Source organism: Podospora pseudocomata, chromosome 5 (assembly GCF_035222375.1).
Source record: "Podospora pseudocomata strain CBS 415.72m chromosome 5, whole genome shotgun sequence".
Classification (NCBI taxonomy): domain Eukaryota; kingdom Fungi; phylum Ascomycota; class Sordariomycetes; order Sordariales; family Podosporaceae; genus Podospora; species Podospora pseudocomata.
Genome location: NC_085889.1, coordinates 4,237,087 through 4,250,609, shown reverse-complemented (window position 1 = coordinate 4,250,609; position 13,523 = coordinate 4,237,087). Strand labels below are relative to the sequence as shown.

General features: G+C 50.5%; 4 protein-coding genes across 4 annotated transcripts; all 4 read left to right on the top strand.

Moving 5' to 3' along the window:
• Positions 1–1,313: 1,313 nt before the first annotated feature.
• QC762_511480 (uncharacterized protein) lies at positions 1,314–2,137 on the top strand (the record flags this gene model as incomplete). The annotated part of the gene is made up of 2 exons (XM_062891539.1): positions 1,314–2,029; positions 2,094–2,137. The coding sequence occupies exons 1-2, from the start codon at positions 1,738–1,740 to the stop codon at positions 2,135–2,137; spliced, it is 336 nt and encodes a 111-aa protein (XP_062742809.1). The 5' UTR covers positions 1,314–1,737.
• Positions 2,138–9,197: 7,060 nt separating this feature from the next.
• On the top strand, positions 9,198–10,658 carry QC762_511503 (uncharacterized protein). Its single transcript, XM_062891540.1, has 4 exons — positions 9,198–9,573; positions 9,636–9,880; positions 9,958–10,199; positions 10,263–10,658. The coding sequence occupies exons 1-4, from the start codon at positions 9,315–9,317 to the stop codon at positions 10,324–10,326; spliced, it is 810 nt and encodes a 269-aa protein (XP_062742808.1). The 5' UTR covers positions 9,198–9,314; the 3' UTR covers positions 10,327–10,658.
• A 598-nt stretch (positions 10,659–11,256) lies between these two features.
• On the top strand, positions 11,257–11,484 carry QC762_511505 (uncharacterized protein; the record flags this gene model as incomplete). The annotated part of the gene is made up of 1 exon (XM_062891541.1): positions 11,257–11,484. One exon carries the CDS (start codon positions 11,257–11,259, stop codon positions 11,482–11,484), a length of 228 nt encoding a protein of 75 aa, XP_062742807.1.
• A 215-nt stretch (positions 11,485–11,699) lies between these two features.
• On the top strand, positions 11,700–13,096 carry QC762_511510 (uncharacterized protein; the record flags this gene model as incomplete). Its single annotated transcript, XM_062891542.1, has 4 exons — positions 11,700–11,956; positions 12,023–12,121; positions 12,202–12,581; positions 12,644–13,096. Exons 1-4 carry the CDS (start codon positions 11,890–11,892, stop codon positions 13,094–13,096), a joined length of 999 nt encoding a protein of 332 aa, XP_062742806.1. The 5' UTR covers positions 11,700–11,889.
• Between the last annotated feature and the right edge of the window lie 427 nt (positions 13,097–13,523).

Genomic DNA, 13,523 nt, shown 5'->3' with positions numbered 1-13,523 from the left:
AGAGGTTTTAGCAACAGGGTGATGTAATTTGCTCTGGACTCTTCTTTCTTGCATGAAGAAGACCTGTATGTTCAGGGGGCTGTACACTTGCCACATGTATAGAAGCCGCCCAAACATAGCTCCATGACGTAAGCTCTAGAGAATGGGTCTGCTGCCAGCGTCGCCTTTTACCCGCTCCTTTCTGTTCTCAAGATGACAGTATTATGGCCTGTAATGTGACCCTAAACTTTGATGGGGTTACCGAGTTTTGGGAAGAGAAGGGCAAGCTGTTTGAGTGCCCGCAAATTCATAAAGTCTTCTTTTTTCACGACAGTGAATTAATTGGACTAGTACTTAGATTTCCATATGAGCTGGATCCATGTGCGAAGGAACGGAAGGAACAGAGAAATGCGTCTGGATCTACGAAGAATGGGCCATGCAAGGTTTTGTTCGGATTGGCCGCGGCATTCGGTGTGGACTCATGAGTGTCCAATTCGATCTGCAAAACACTCGAATGGTATCTCGACCAATGGCCGCAGCTTAATGGGGCAGCCAGACTCACAGAATTGGTCGATTTTGCATGGCTTTTGAGCCTTGGTTGATCATTGTGGTACATTTCCAACGCCATCACTTGTTGCCTTTGCCCGAGGCGTCACTCGCAGTTTTTTCTGTTCTACAACTCTTTCGTCCAACACCCCGGCATAGGACAACACAGCCAACAGTCCACATACCAACTTGTAAGATGTACGGGTATTCGGCTGCTGGATCATTGACCGCCTTCATCTGGTCGAATGGAAAAGACAAATGATATGACGACCAGTGTCACACGGGCCCACGACTCAGTGCCCCTAGACAGTACACACTCCAACCAACAATAGCCCAACGATATGCCCAGGATCAGAATATCTGGGGCCGGCAACCAACTGAGCCCACCGGGGCTCAGCGGAGGCATCACGGCGACCACCACGAAGGCAGAACCAGGGTGCCGATACGGGTTGGTTGGGCAGGAGGGACTGAGGACCCATACGAGCTGCAAGAAGACTGCAGGACAGGAATCATATGTACCTATTACTGGTGGAATCAGTGGCCAGGACGCCGAAGGAGGTGCCCGGCCAAGGCAGACAGATAAGACAGGTTCGAGGACCAGGGAGCTCAGAACGGTCCTGGGGATCCGGAGGACTATAAGTAGGCCTTGCCTTTCCTACCCAAATGGCAAGGGGCAAGGACCTTGAGGCCATAACAGATTATTATACTGAGTTGAACTACCTGTTCCAAGCCGAGATACTCCCCTTGTCACAACCAGCCCCAGGTTCAGCTTGGCATGCAGGACAGACCTACCATCCTCCCATTCAGTCCGGGTAATATCAAAACTTTTTACTCGTGCTGCTCCCACGCCTAGAACTTTCGGTTGGCTAAAGATGTTACATTCGTCCAAGCAGGAGGTAAAAATAACCTTTTGGTCGCGTGATCTTACAACTGTCCGTGTCTGGGCAGACCAGAAGCCCTTCCCATTTGTCTTTAGGAACCGTAGCGAAGTTACATCGAGAAAAAAATGATCGGTAACGAAAGGAGCTTTTCGTCCATTTACGAGAAAGAACATGGCCTAGACTGTGGACTGATGAATCAGGGACCCTGGCACTGGTGTGAGGGGAGGGGGGATACAAATAGAGTGGACTTGGACCTCCAACCATTCGCTTCGCAAGGTTCGTCTTTCACCTTGGAACCTATCCTCTGACCGGCAAAGATCAAATCACCACAATGCACTCCATCCTCGTCCTCGCCACTCTTCCCTTGGCTGCCTTGGCCGCTCTCAACGGCAGGTGCACAGGCAGCGCGGCCACTGGCAAGTGGGGAGAGTCTGGCATTTGCGTCAGGACATCGACTTGCAACTCGTATGGCGGCTCATACAAGACTGGTGCCTGTCCCAACGACCCCTCCGACGTCAAGTGCTGCTTGGTCGGTATCACTCCTAACGCTGCCACACAACCCTGTGGTGCCGACTCGTGGTGCACCTGGACGTCGAACGGTTGCTTGGGTAGATGGATATCTGGTAAGTCTTTCCCGCTCCAGTATTTCCTTGTTTTTTAGACATCAGTTATTGATCAAGTGCTTAGAACGTTGCCCTGGTGGATCAAATTACAAGTGCTGCAATATTTAGGTCAAGCGGTCAACTACAAGGATGGGGAGTTATGTGTATCCACCAGTCGAACGTTGAATACCTCTCCTAGGATTGGGGGATGGCTCTATCAATGTGATGACATCTTCATTTCAGAATTACATATCAGATGTTCTTTAGAAAGATCTTGATCAAGTCCACGGGCGAGTAATTGGCCCAAGAAACACGGCGAAAGATATCTGTTGCGAGGATGGGTACTTGTAAGTACCCAAGGTAGGCAAGGTGGTCAGGCAGCCAAATTCGAGTAAGTCGGTTGAGACATAGCTCCCAATACCGCAACAGCGAGCCAATCATACACACTGCGAGTATATTAACCTGCATCCTGGGTAGCACAGCGGGGTGATGAGGCATGCTTGAATGTAACGCTCGAGCTGGGGAACGACGGTGCAAGCGTATGAATTTGGGTTAACTAGGAACCACTTCAAATTCCAGGCCACAGGAGACCTGCTTTTCTTTCCTGCGCAGCTCTTCTTGTCTCACAACTGGACTTACAACACCTTTCATGCGAAGGCTATCTGTGAGACTAATCTTCAGCAGGGAACTGTTGCCCAGTCAACTATGCCTGCCTTTCGATCCTGCAAGCAGCTCTGCGGCTCTCTCTTTGGCACGTCTCACAACACACGCCGAATGTCACACGGCAAAAGCCAACCACCCGCAACCACGGCCAGCAACACTGTCGATACCACCGCAAGAAGGGGTAACTGCAAGTTGTGAACCTCTCGTTGAAAGCGAGGCAGGCAATCTGAAGGCATGGCGGTTATCAAAGGAAGCCCACTGGCCCCTGAGATATTGAGGAACTTGGCAGCGGCTCGAGGCTACTGGGCACGGACCACCTGACGATGGATAAATACGCGTCTCTGAGATCTGTTTGTATTCCTAGACGTTCTTCTTCCTCATCACGCTCTTCGAGGCCATTGAAGATTATAAGCCTGAATTGAACCATGAAGTTCCAAGCCCTGATATTACAGCCCTTGTCACACCGAAAGAGGCGCGGGGTCGTCATCGACAATCGCAACAGACACTTCGCCCGATGCGATGGGAAGGGACAACCCGCCTATTAGCTTGCCGTCTCCTGGGGCCCAAGCTGGGACCCGGGACTCTGGCTTGAGTCAGGGAGCACAGATAGCAGTTATCGTCTCTAACACTATCATCGTCTTGCTCATTGCCATGGGGATTTATGTTGTCATCCGACGACATCGACGACGGAGTAGACGTGATAAAAGCCCTGAGGAAAGCCCGCACGTATGGATGATGAAAAGGAGGCCCAATTAGAGCTAGGCTTCAACAACCATTTCCCGTGGGAGATACCAGCAGACAACGGACCATGGAGCTGTCACATCACAGAGAAGCTTGGGAGTTGGAAGATACACAGTATACCCCAGAGTTGCCAGCCTATCATAGCGTGTCAGAGGTGCATGTCAAACGACACGAGAGTGGGAAGAACGAATAGTTGGGTATTTTTCAAGTCTTGGTGTTGCTCGAATCCCACTCAAATAAAGGCAGACTTCCTCTTCGCCTCAGCCACTTGAACAACCCTTTGCAACAACAATGTCGCCTGAGCTGTGTCGGTCGTATCAAGAACAGTCATATGGATAGAACCGCCCAGATGCTCCTCAACTCTGGTCTGAAACTCGTCAATGAAAAATTGAACCCCTGCTTTCAGCTGGCAATAGGGTCGTTGCTTCAGACAATGTTCGTCGGGATGTTTTTGGACCACGGTTCAAGAAGGTTGTTCTCCAGGCACGACCGTAAACCTTTGTGGTGAGCAGTTGGCTGTCGAATGGGAAGATGGCAGAGAGTCTCGACAGGGTGTCAGTCTCCACGGTGCATATTGAAGTTCTGTCTTCGTGCACGATCAGAGAGGCCGAGTCCTGCTCCATCGCGGCGATGGCGGTTCGTGTGGATGGCGCCTCGAGGAGCTCTCTTTGTTCAGCAAGTGATTTGGTGTTGCAGGCTGCTAGGAGTAGTGTCAAGGTGGCCGTCTGTTGTCCGAGCATCTTTTGGATGGCGTCGATATTGGATCCGTTCAAAGCGAGCTTCAACTTTCCAATGCTGCTCAACCGCACGCGTCCCTGATGTAGACTCTCGAGGTGGTTGTCGAGTTTGCTGGCCAGGATTTGGCAGCACATCAGCACCGAATCCAGGTCCATTTTTAGCTGATAGTGAGGCTCTGGTTGTGTTTCGGCCCATTCTGCTATTTTGACCAGCCCTGTTCGTAGGACGCTCAGCTGACTGGTGAGGTTCATGAATAGTAGGTCGGCATCCTTGTACTGGTTACGGAGGGTTGCAATGGCGCTGATTGATCGTGACAGGACATCGATGATGCCTGCCACCGAGCCCACAGCACCGACGATTGAAAGAGGGTCGGCCATCTCATCAGAGTAAGAGATGCTGGATATTGAAAATATGACAATTCCAAGGGATGTTCGAGAGTTCCCCAGGACTCCAGGGGCAGCAGCGGGGGAAATCCTTTCATTGTGTTCGGTGTTGAGCGGAGGTGGCGGTGCATCGAGACGTCTAGGTAAACTGGCGACGGGGTTTGCGAATTGCGCAGGCAGCCTTGCCGAGCAGGCGCTTATGCGTACCTAAGGTATCTGTAGGGTCTTATCGGCCTGTGGTTGGTCGTGATTTTGCGAGGGGCGGCCTCAGTTCTTACTGCGACATTCAGATAAGCTGGCAAGATAAGCTCCCTCAGTTGGAAGTCAACCACAAAGCTCCACGAGCACCAAAGGCCTGTCAGGCTTTCCCATGAAAGGCACATTGATTGTATTGTTAAAAAGGCCTCTGTTTACAATATGGTGCCCAATGACTGTCAAGGAGAGGAGCTCAGTGAAGCGTCGAACTCAACGAAAACAAATAGCTCAGCCACCGACCGCCAAGCCAATAGCTTATGAGCTGGACAAGTCTAACACATCAAAACCTGAGTGAGTTTGCCTCATTTTCTTTCTGAGAATTCTACAACTCAGCTGAATCATGATCAGAGATGGGCGACCACATCCTGGAAACAATCATTCTACCCCAGCAGCCATGTCCCATCGATGAACGACGCGACACTGGAGAGCTGTATATCAAGCTCTTGGTTGTCAGCGTCACTACGCTCTTCTCTTATTACCGACTTCTCAAGATCAAAGAAAAGACCTGCTTCACATGGAGTCCGCTGTACTTTTGGCTCGCGCCCCTGAGTTATGTGATATCATATGTCCTGGGTCTGGTCTTCATCTTCAGTATTTACCTATTCGGCCTACTTTCCTGGAGGTTTAGTCCAATTCTCGATCGAAACCGAGTTGATCACAATCCAGAAGCCAGACTAAAGGCGAATTTGCGATGTCTCTTTGGCAAGGTGCCCCCAAATCAACTCACCTACCAGCAGCCAACCTCGAGAGAGAATCAACTTTTGGTTGGAGACGGGACGGAACAAACGTGGAATCCAGTACCTGAGACCTGGAAGGAAATCTCAGAGATGGTCGGGAGACTGATCACAGCTACCTTCTTCCTAGCCCTATGTGTTGGGACCATTGTCCTCTACCAGCGACGAAGGGAAATGAACGCTGTTTCCACGGTGAGTCAAAGAATCTTCGAGCTAGCCTGCGCAGGTTTGGTTGCTGGCATCTTTACACTGTGTTACATCTTGCGCGTCCCAATCTTCGATCAACCTATTCCCGAGTAGCTCAACACAGAGACGATTGATTCTGTTGGCTTTATCTTCCGAGACGTCTGTCCAAGTGAGGTCACGGAGGCTGTGGGCTTTCTTCAGCTATTCAAGCATATTGCAACCACTCGGCTGGTTTGCCTCATCTTCAACTATCATCCCTCGATTTCTTTTCTCTTCCACGACGGTTATGTACGAGGTTGGAGCTGGATGCTGGATTCTTGGATCTCTACAATGCCGCTCCTAGCTTGCATAAGTGCTGGTTACGGAGCATGTTTCATGGTTGTTGGGCTATTGATGGTGTTTGAGTTGAGGAACCGCGAAAGATTGTGCACCCTTCTGGCGATACCTGTCGGCGGTCTTCTTGTTGTTGTTTTTGGGTGTATGATTATGGAGATTATATTCGTGACGGTCACGCCACTTCTATGGATTCTGCAATGCTTACAAGACCTCCATATTACTAGCCTTGGTACCTTCGAAACCCACGCCACCGATATGCCCTGCCCGGAGCTGATCTGGACTAATCCGGTATCTGAGAGGATTTCATGGTTGGCTTGAGCTTTTATGTACACAGATACACTGACTGAGACGGGTACGTGTACTCGCTTACTTGAATTATCAGCATCTCTCTCCTGTAAACGAACAACGAGCTCGATCATATCCCACCCTGCAAGCCCTCTTTTGCAAAACCAGCTAACCGCATCCAAACACTCTCAGGCAAGACGCCAATCTTGAACGCCAAAGCCTTTGGCTTCCTGACTGTTGATAATACACTCCATACCGGCCTCCTTCGACCGGGATGCCCGCACTGGACCCCTCCCTGAGAGGACCGGATGTTCCCAACCCAGCAGAGTGAATTCGTGAATCTTCAAAAGAACCGTGCCTTAAAGCCTGACTGGGGATAGGCCGCGGGCTTCCCTTGGTGGGACGTTTCAACAAGGATATGAGAGGCGGCATGGTGGGACAGAAGACTTTGATAAAGAGTGCTTTGAACAGCCCTATGGGGCTCTAATTGTCGGGAGATGTGTGGGACAAAGTCATGTACCTGTCTTCCACAAAGATGTCAGGGCTTTTAAGAGAGCAATCGGACATTAGAGGTCTAAACCTGTCACATCGCTGCTGTTACGGGCAACCTTTCTCGCCGAGATGCTTATCATCTCTCGGATAGGGGCTCAGCTGTAAGCCACGAACCACGCTTTCATGACGAAAGCCAATTGGTGAGCCGCTGCGCAGACACCCCCCTCGTCAAGACAGCCTATCAACGAGGAGCTCTGCAGAAAGATGGTGTGAAACCTGGGAGCGGGGTTATAGCTGCCGATTTTGGTGAACGCCTGACTGCCTAAGGTACCTACGTAGGTATCTTGAAAACCTGGTATGCCTCGCCTCGTGTTTCGTTTCTCATGACGGCCTTCCACAATGAAAGACAGTGCACTCAACATCAACTATCCCTTCCCGGAAGCTCTGATACATCCAAAGAGCCTCAAAAATGACACCAGCTTCGGATGTCGAGTCCTCCAACCACCTTTCTCTTCTGAAAACGAGCCACATCGGTTCCCTTCTCTTGGTGGAACTCTGACCATGACCAAGGCCGGCGGCTCCTCGTGAAGTGAGGCGCATCTTTGGGCCGTGGTGGGTGTACCACGAGGGTTTGGTGGCGTGCAAAAGTAGTTGTTTGGTCTTGGATCTTCATAATAGCCCTGTCTCATAGCAGTAAATGCCCGTCTATCATGCAGATTTGTTGCTGGTGCTGGAGGAGGTGGCCCCGGAGATATGTACGGGGCCGGGGCTGGTGGCTCCCCGTGAAATGACCCATATCTCTGAGCTTGTTGGGGTGGCGGGTAAAATAAGTTGCTTGGTGCTGGAGGAGGCAGTTGCGGAAGCATATATGGTGCCTCACTCGTGTGTTGGGTCGGGAATGGTGACTGATCATCTTCTTGGTTAACGTTATTCGCGGTGCCAGTCGGAGGCGGAGCTGTTGGAGAGTAGCTGTTTGGCGTCATTGTGCTGTTGGAGGCATCTAGGAAAAATGGCATATGTTCATTGAAATCTGACCATGAAACTCCAGGAAACGTTCACGTATGGCGTGGTATATAATTTTTTTGAAGTGGCTACTCCCAATGTTTTACATGGGCTCACGCTTAGAAGCCAGCCATATGGCGTCTTGCATGAGTTCCACAAGTGGCGACATGGGTCATGCAGCAATATGTGTGGACTATTCTTGTATCGTATGATCGTTCGCGAGCTTCATTGGGAATGGCTGCTTACAGAGATCAAGTTGGAGCTCAGCCGCAAACCACATATTTTGTGTAGCGGGATGATGGCCAATCAGTGAGCGACCATTGAAAGTTCTGCTGGTACCGGGCAACAGTATTGGGCGGCTATGCGGAAAGATGGTGTGAATGGACGAGGTGGGTTGCATACAACCATCTATCTACTAATCAGACAAGATATCCTCACCGCATTTCTCATGTTAACCTCGGAAAGAACATGTCAGGAACTTTTTCATCATCGAAGGCTCCCGGGGTGGCCAGTCGTCAAAGGTATCGATCTTCTCCCCACCCACAACTCTTGAACTATCTCTACCAGCTCTGAGTCAAAGGTCCCAAACCGTGCGCCGTAAGGCATAACCTCAACGTTCTTCTCGAGGAGCAAATGTAGAGCCTGGCTCAAGATTGTACTCCGAGAGCAACTTCCGCGATTCCAGCACTTTGCCATTGAAGTAGAAAAAGAAGGCGTCTTTCGAGCGACCATCCACGAACCACTTGTCGATTTGCTCAAATATGCTGCCTGCGGTGGCTGTTGAGAGGTTGATAAGTAGTGGTATGGCGATATTGGGCGCTACTTCGATGAAGATTTGTTGCTTTTGAGCCGTCTCATGAGTCTCCTCTTTGCGGGAAGGTTCAACTGAGGTGTTCTCCGCAGGTGGCTGTAATTTTTAATTATTGTGTGGAGATACCTTGTCGTTAACTGCATTGTCTGTACCACGTCTGTTCAGGCGCTCCGAGTCATCGTCGAAACAAGGAGGTGGTAGCATAACTTGTTGTTACCTAGGCGAGCTGTAGCTCGGTAAGTAAGGTAGATAAGGTGGCTAAAACTCAAGAAAGGGAAACAAGCGATTGGAGCAGGTACCCCTTGGCTAGAAGTTGAAGTAGAGAAAAGGAGGTATGATGAAAAGTGTTGTGGGGGCCAGAACTTCTCTCTTGTTATAGCCCCTTCGCTTACATTATGTCGTGGAGCCACCTGCTGGTAATTGGACAAGACTTGCGTAAGCAATCCAGAGAGGTTCCGTCAGTCTTAACAGTGAGAGCTGAAAAGATGAGGTTTTCTAGCCGTGCAACCCCACGCTTTTGCTAACCGTGCACCCCGCCCCCAAACCCCCCAAAGATAGGTAGTGCCAAAGAGGGGTTACCGATGAGCAGGTACAGTATCAGCCTCTGAAATAATCAACCTTCTTTTCGTCTCTTGCTAGACATCGAAGAGCAGTTGGACCCAGTCCACTCGGACAATGCCATGGCCACTCAGATGCAGTCCCCCCTGAATCAAAGGGTGGTGGCCCATTCTCTGCCAGCCACCCAAGAAGCAGCTACCAGAGCCCTTTCCCACATGATGGGATCAGCCGACAACTGGGCTATGTTCAAGGGACACCATACCCTCAATGTTCGCAACCTTTTGCATTTGCAGAACCAGCTGGATGAGTTGGCTCGAAAGCACGAACAAGACGACCCGAACTTTGATATGAATGAGTTGGACGAAGTCCTGTACAAATACAGTGAGTTATATTCTTTTTCACAAGGCTACCTATTCTCGTGTTTCCTAGCTGATCTAGACAAGACCGAGCTCTTGTTGCGTATGCAAAGGTTAGTGAGCTTCTTGAGCCTGAAGAAAAAAATGTTGCAAGTATTCTGCGGTATAGCAGAGCCAGACTCAGCAATCACCCCGTGGTCTGGGCCTTTCTTTCCGAAGCATACCAAGACCTCATGCATGGAGGGTTCAGTGGCATGGTCGCCTTGTACGTGAACCCCAATGGCGGGGCCTTGTTCTCATTTGCCAACAGGATTGTAGGCAAATTCGCCAGGGTAAGTAATCCTATTCTTTATCAACTACCCCTGGCACTTGGAATATTGTGGGGTCTAAAAATCAATCATCGATACAGTTGCTGTCTCCAAGGACAGATGGAGTCCATATTTGGTCTGAAGCGACAACAAACAGGATAACAAGAGCAGTGTTAGGAATGCTTTCTGCTGGTCTCTTGCTTGTCCCCATAGTGATCATGTCCTTTGTTACGGATGGCTACAAACCACTGATTATTATTATCGTGTGGACGATTGCGTTTTCAGCCATAACATCCTTGCTCACTGACGCAAAATACAGCGAGGTTCTAGTAGCTGCGGCAACGTAAGTCTTGCAGACATTCTTAAACACATACTCATGCTGACACTGACCAATTTTCTGTGGCAGATATGCTGCTGTCATGGTTGTATTTGTCAGTGGGGACGGGGTACAAAAGCAGGAATCAGCTTGAAATAAAATCTTTGCCTTGCAAGCTCACCTTGGATTCATCATCCTTCACTTCAAACACCTCTACAATGGCCATGTTAGGTGTTGGCGTTACTATTGAGCTGAATGCCTTGCCCCTATCTCTTCAACCCCTTTTGACAGTCAACGGCTGCCAATACCATCATCGTGAGCTTGGGCAGGAACACATCCCCGTTGATCACCATAGAGCCCCGTAGAGTACAACTAAAGCGAATGGCGCAGGCCGGTCAGTTCTTGAAGCCCTCGGCAGTGCCAGTGATAAACTCTGCTCGCTGTTCCCATCTCATAAATCCGTTTCCTTCCCCTCAGCGACTCCCAAGAAAGAATCTGGCCACAAAAGCCAGAAAACTCGAGCCCCAAGCAATTTTTCGTAAGTGATGTTGCCTTTTTCTGGAGCCAGGACACGGCGATGTCTTTGATATCCCTTCTTCAAAAATAGTTTGTGAAATAGCAAGCTGGCCGTGATTAGCACATCAAACAAGAGACATGTGTATGTGAGTTGAGCAGAAATGTGAATCAAGCGTTTGCTCGCCGACTTTGTGCGCCTGCTCGCCCAGAGTTAAGAACCTGCTCGCCATGTTGAACGTTAAGTCGCCCAGTAATTGGAACGCCTGCTCGCCCATTTTTGAGCGCTTCCTCGCACTTATAAGAGGGCCTGCTTGCCTATCTTCAGCGCCTGTTCGCACATTAGAGAGGGCTTGCTCGCGCTATTCGAAGAGGGCCTGCTCGTGCTAGAGACAGTGTGCTCTTGGTTGTTCTGGCGTGAACAGACAAGTATAAGATTTATGTTTTCCATCCCAGCATAAAACGTTAAATTGTTATTTTGTTTCACATGCTAACAGATATAGTCTAGATTTCACCACTTTACGAGCACTCGTTTTTTCTCTTCTTTTTTTTTTTACAAGAAAGAAAGAAAATGCCTGTGGCCACGGAGAATGGGGAGAAGAACAGCGGCGGTGGTGGCGGCAAAAAGGAGACGCCAATGTTCAAGTGCGTCTGTTATAGATGCAGCTGCGAAGAGGAGTCCAAGGATGAGGGCAACACGTGCATAAAGTGCCTGATTCTCTGCTACTGGGGCGGCCACCCTCACAGAAAGTTGAAGAGGTCGACATCTTGTCCCGCCGCTGCTGCTGGTAAGCGCTGAGCTTTGGCATCAACAGAGATGGATGGCGGTAAACAGCCGGAGAAGAAGAGCAGGAAGAGCAGATGTTGGTTGTTGGTTGTTGTGGCATTGCTGGAGGAGAACAAGGGTTAGGGTCAATGGAAAGTCTACGAGAGGCCGTGCAATGACACGTGACTCTGTGCTTTGCCTGTTATCCACTATCTCCGAAAAGGCTTAGCGTAATCTGGCGGCTGGTTGTCGCGCGCATCGAGAGGTCGAACATTTTGGGAGCGCAGTCAATTGTGCCACTTGCTTCAACTCCATCCTCCAATTCCAAACATCAACACTCGACGACTTTTCTGCGGCCGATTGCGCAAACACGCGATTTCCGAGACTCGAATCAATCAAATACCTCGATAACAAACCAAAAAGAAGCAAATCGCAAAAATGGGCAAGAAGAAGCGTGGACACCCGGACATTGAAGAGCTCCTGGCCCGGCCGTGGTGCTACTACTGTTCGTAGACCCTGTCGCGACTGATTGTGATTGATTGGATTATTGTCTTTGGCTGACACTTCCCAGGCGAGAGGGACTTTGAGGATCTGAAGCTCCTGATCTCCCATCAGAAAGCGAAGCACTTCAAATGTGAACGATGTGGCAAACGATTGAACACCGCCGGTGGTATGTACTGCTCTCCGCCTTGAGCGCATCCGTTCCTTGCCTCTTATCAGCCCGCACAATTGCTAATGTCATTTTCATAGGTCTCTCTGTTCACATGAACCAAGTCCACAAGGAAAATCTGACCAGCGTCGAGAATGCTCTGGCTAACCGGCAAGGACTCGACATCGAGATCTTCGGCATGGAGGGCGTCCCTGAGGACATCATCCAGCAACATAACCAGCGAATCATCCAGAACTTCTACACAGCCCAGGCGGAGCGACAGGCTGCTACTGGAAATCCACCAAGGGGGCTGTCCGGTGGACAAGGTCCGACCAAGAAGATCAAGATCGAGACTCCCGAGGAGATCAAGAAGCGGTTGGCAGAGCATCGCGCAAAGGTTGCTGCTCAAAAGGAAGCGATCGCAAATGGCACCCCCCTCCCAGTTGTTGCCCCAGCCAATGGCCCAAGTCCATCTCAGGTTGTACGTGCCATTCCAATTCATTCTGTGCACAGAGCAGTGCTAACTTACCACTCCCTCAACAGGCTTCTCCTTTCCCTCCACCGCAGCCAGGTTTCCCATATCCTGCAGGAGCCCCAGCATACCCTCCTGTTGCTTACCCCCCCGGGGCAGCCCCTGGCGCTTTTGGCAGCCTCCCGGCGAGACCTCCAAGTGGTGGCCCGATCCCTTCGGCACTCCCGCAGAGACCTTCTTACCCGTACCCCGGTGGTGTGGCACCTCCTGGCTTCCCAGGTGCTTCACCAGTCGACGAATCTGCGGCCAATGCCGGTAGAGCACCCGGTGGCGATGATATCGATCAGCTGATAAGGATGGCTGAGGCGGGCATCAAACCGGCCAAGAACGGAGACGAGCAGCCAGCCCCGACAGAGAAGAAGAAGAAGGGGATGCGGATGGTGTACGATGACACCGAGGTCAGTCCCGAGGAGAAGATGGCCTTGCTGCCAAGATATCGGTGGGTTGAGGAGGCGGCGGCGTGAACTGTTGGTGTTGAAGAGCGTTTGGATCAAGAGATTCGTTGATGGCTTTCATTTGGCAGCTGCGATTCGGCCATTGCGTAAATTCTCGAGACCGGCATACACCTTGAACCTCCAGCTGCACTTGCAGCTGTATGTTTTTTGTTGGGTCTAGAGACGTTGGGAATGGGCAGGCTTGTGGGAACTGTTAGGTACGTTCCCTTCTATGTATCAATCAATTTAAGAACAGAAAATGGCATAGCGTGTTATGATGGTTTACATATGCCGACTCAAAGTACTCAGTTCCCAACGTGATCATCCGCGCTACGCGAGCCTGGTGTTTGAGGGTGAGTCTGCCATTTCCCAGGCTCGTTGCTAATGGTGCTCAGGAGAGGAAGTTTATGAATGCATCCACCGACCGAGGTGCATATTCACCGGTTACTCAGGTAAT

Coding starts and splice junctions, on each gene's coding strand:
- QC762_511503 (XM_062891540.1), top strand. CDS start 9,315: ATGGCCACTCAGATGCAGTCCCCCCTGAATCAAAGGGTGGTGGCCCAT. Junction 9,574..9,635: donor CGAAGTCCTGTACAAATACA/GTGAGTTATATT, acceptor GATCTAGACAAG/ACCGAGCTCTTGTTGCGTAT. Junction 9,881..9,957: donor TTGTAGGCAAATTCGCCAGG/GTAAGTAATCCT, acceptor TCATCGATACAG/TTGCTGTCTCCAAGGACAGA.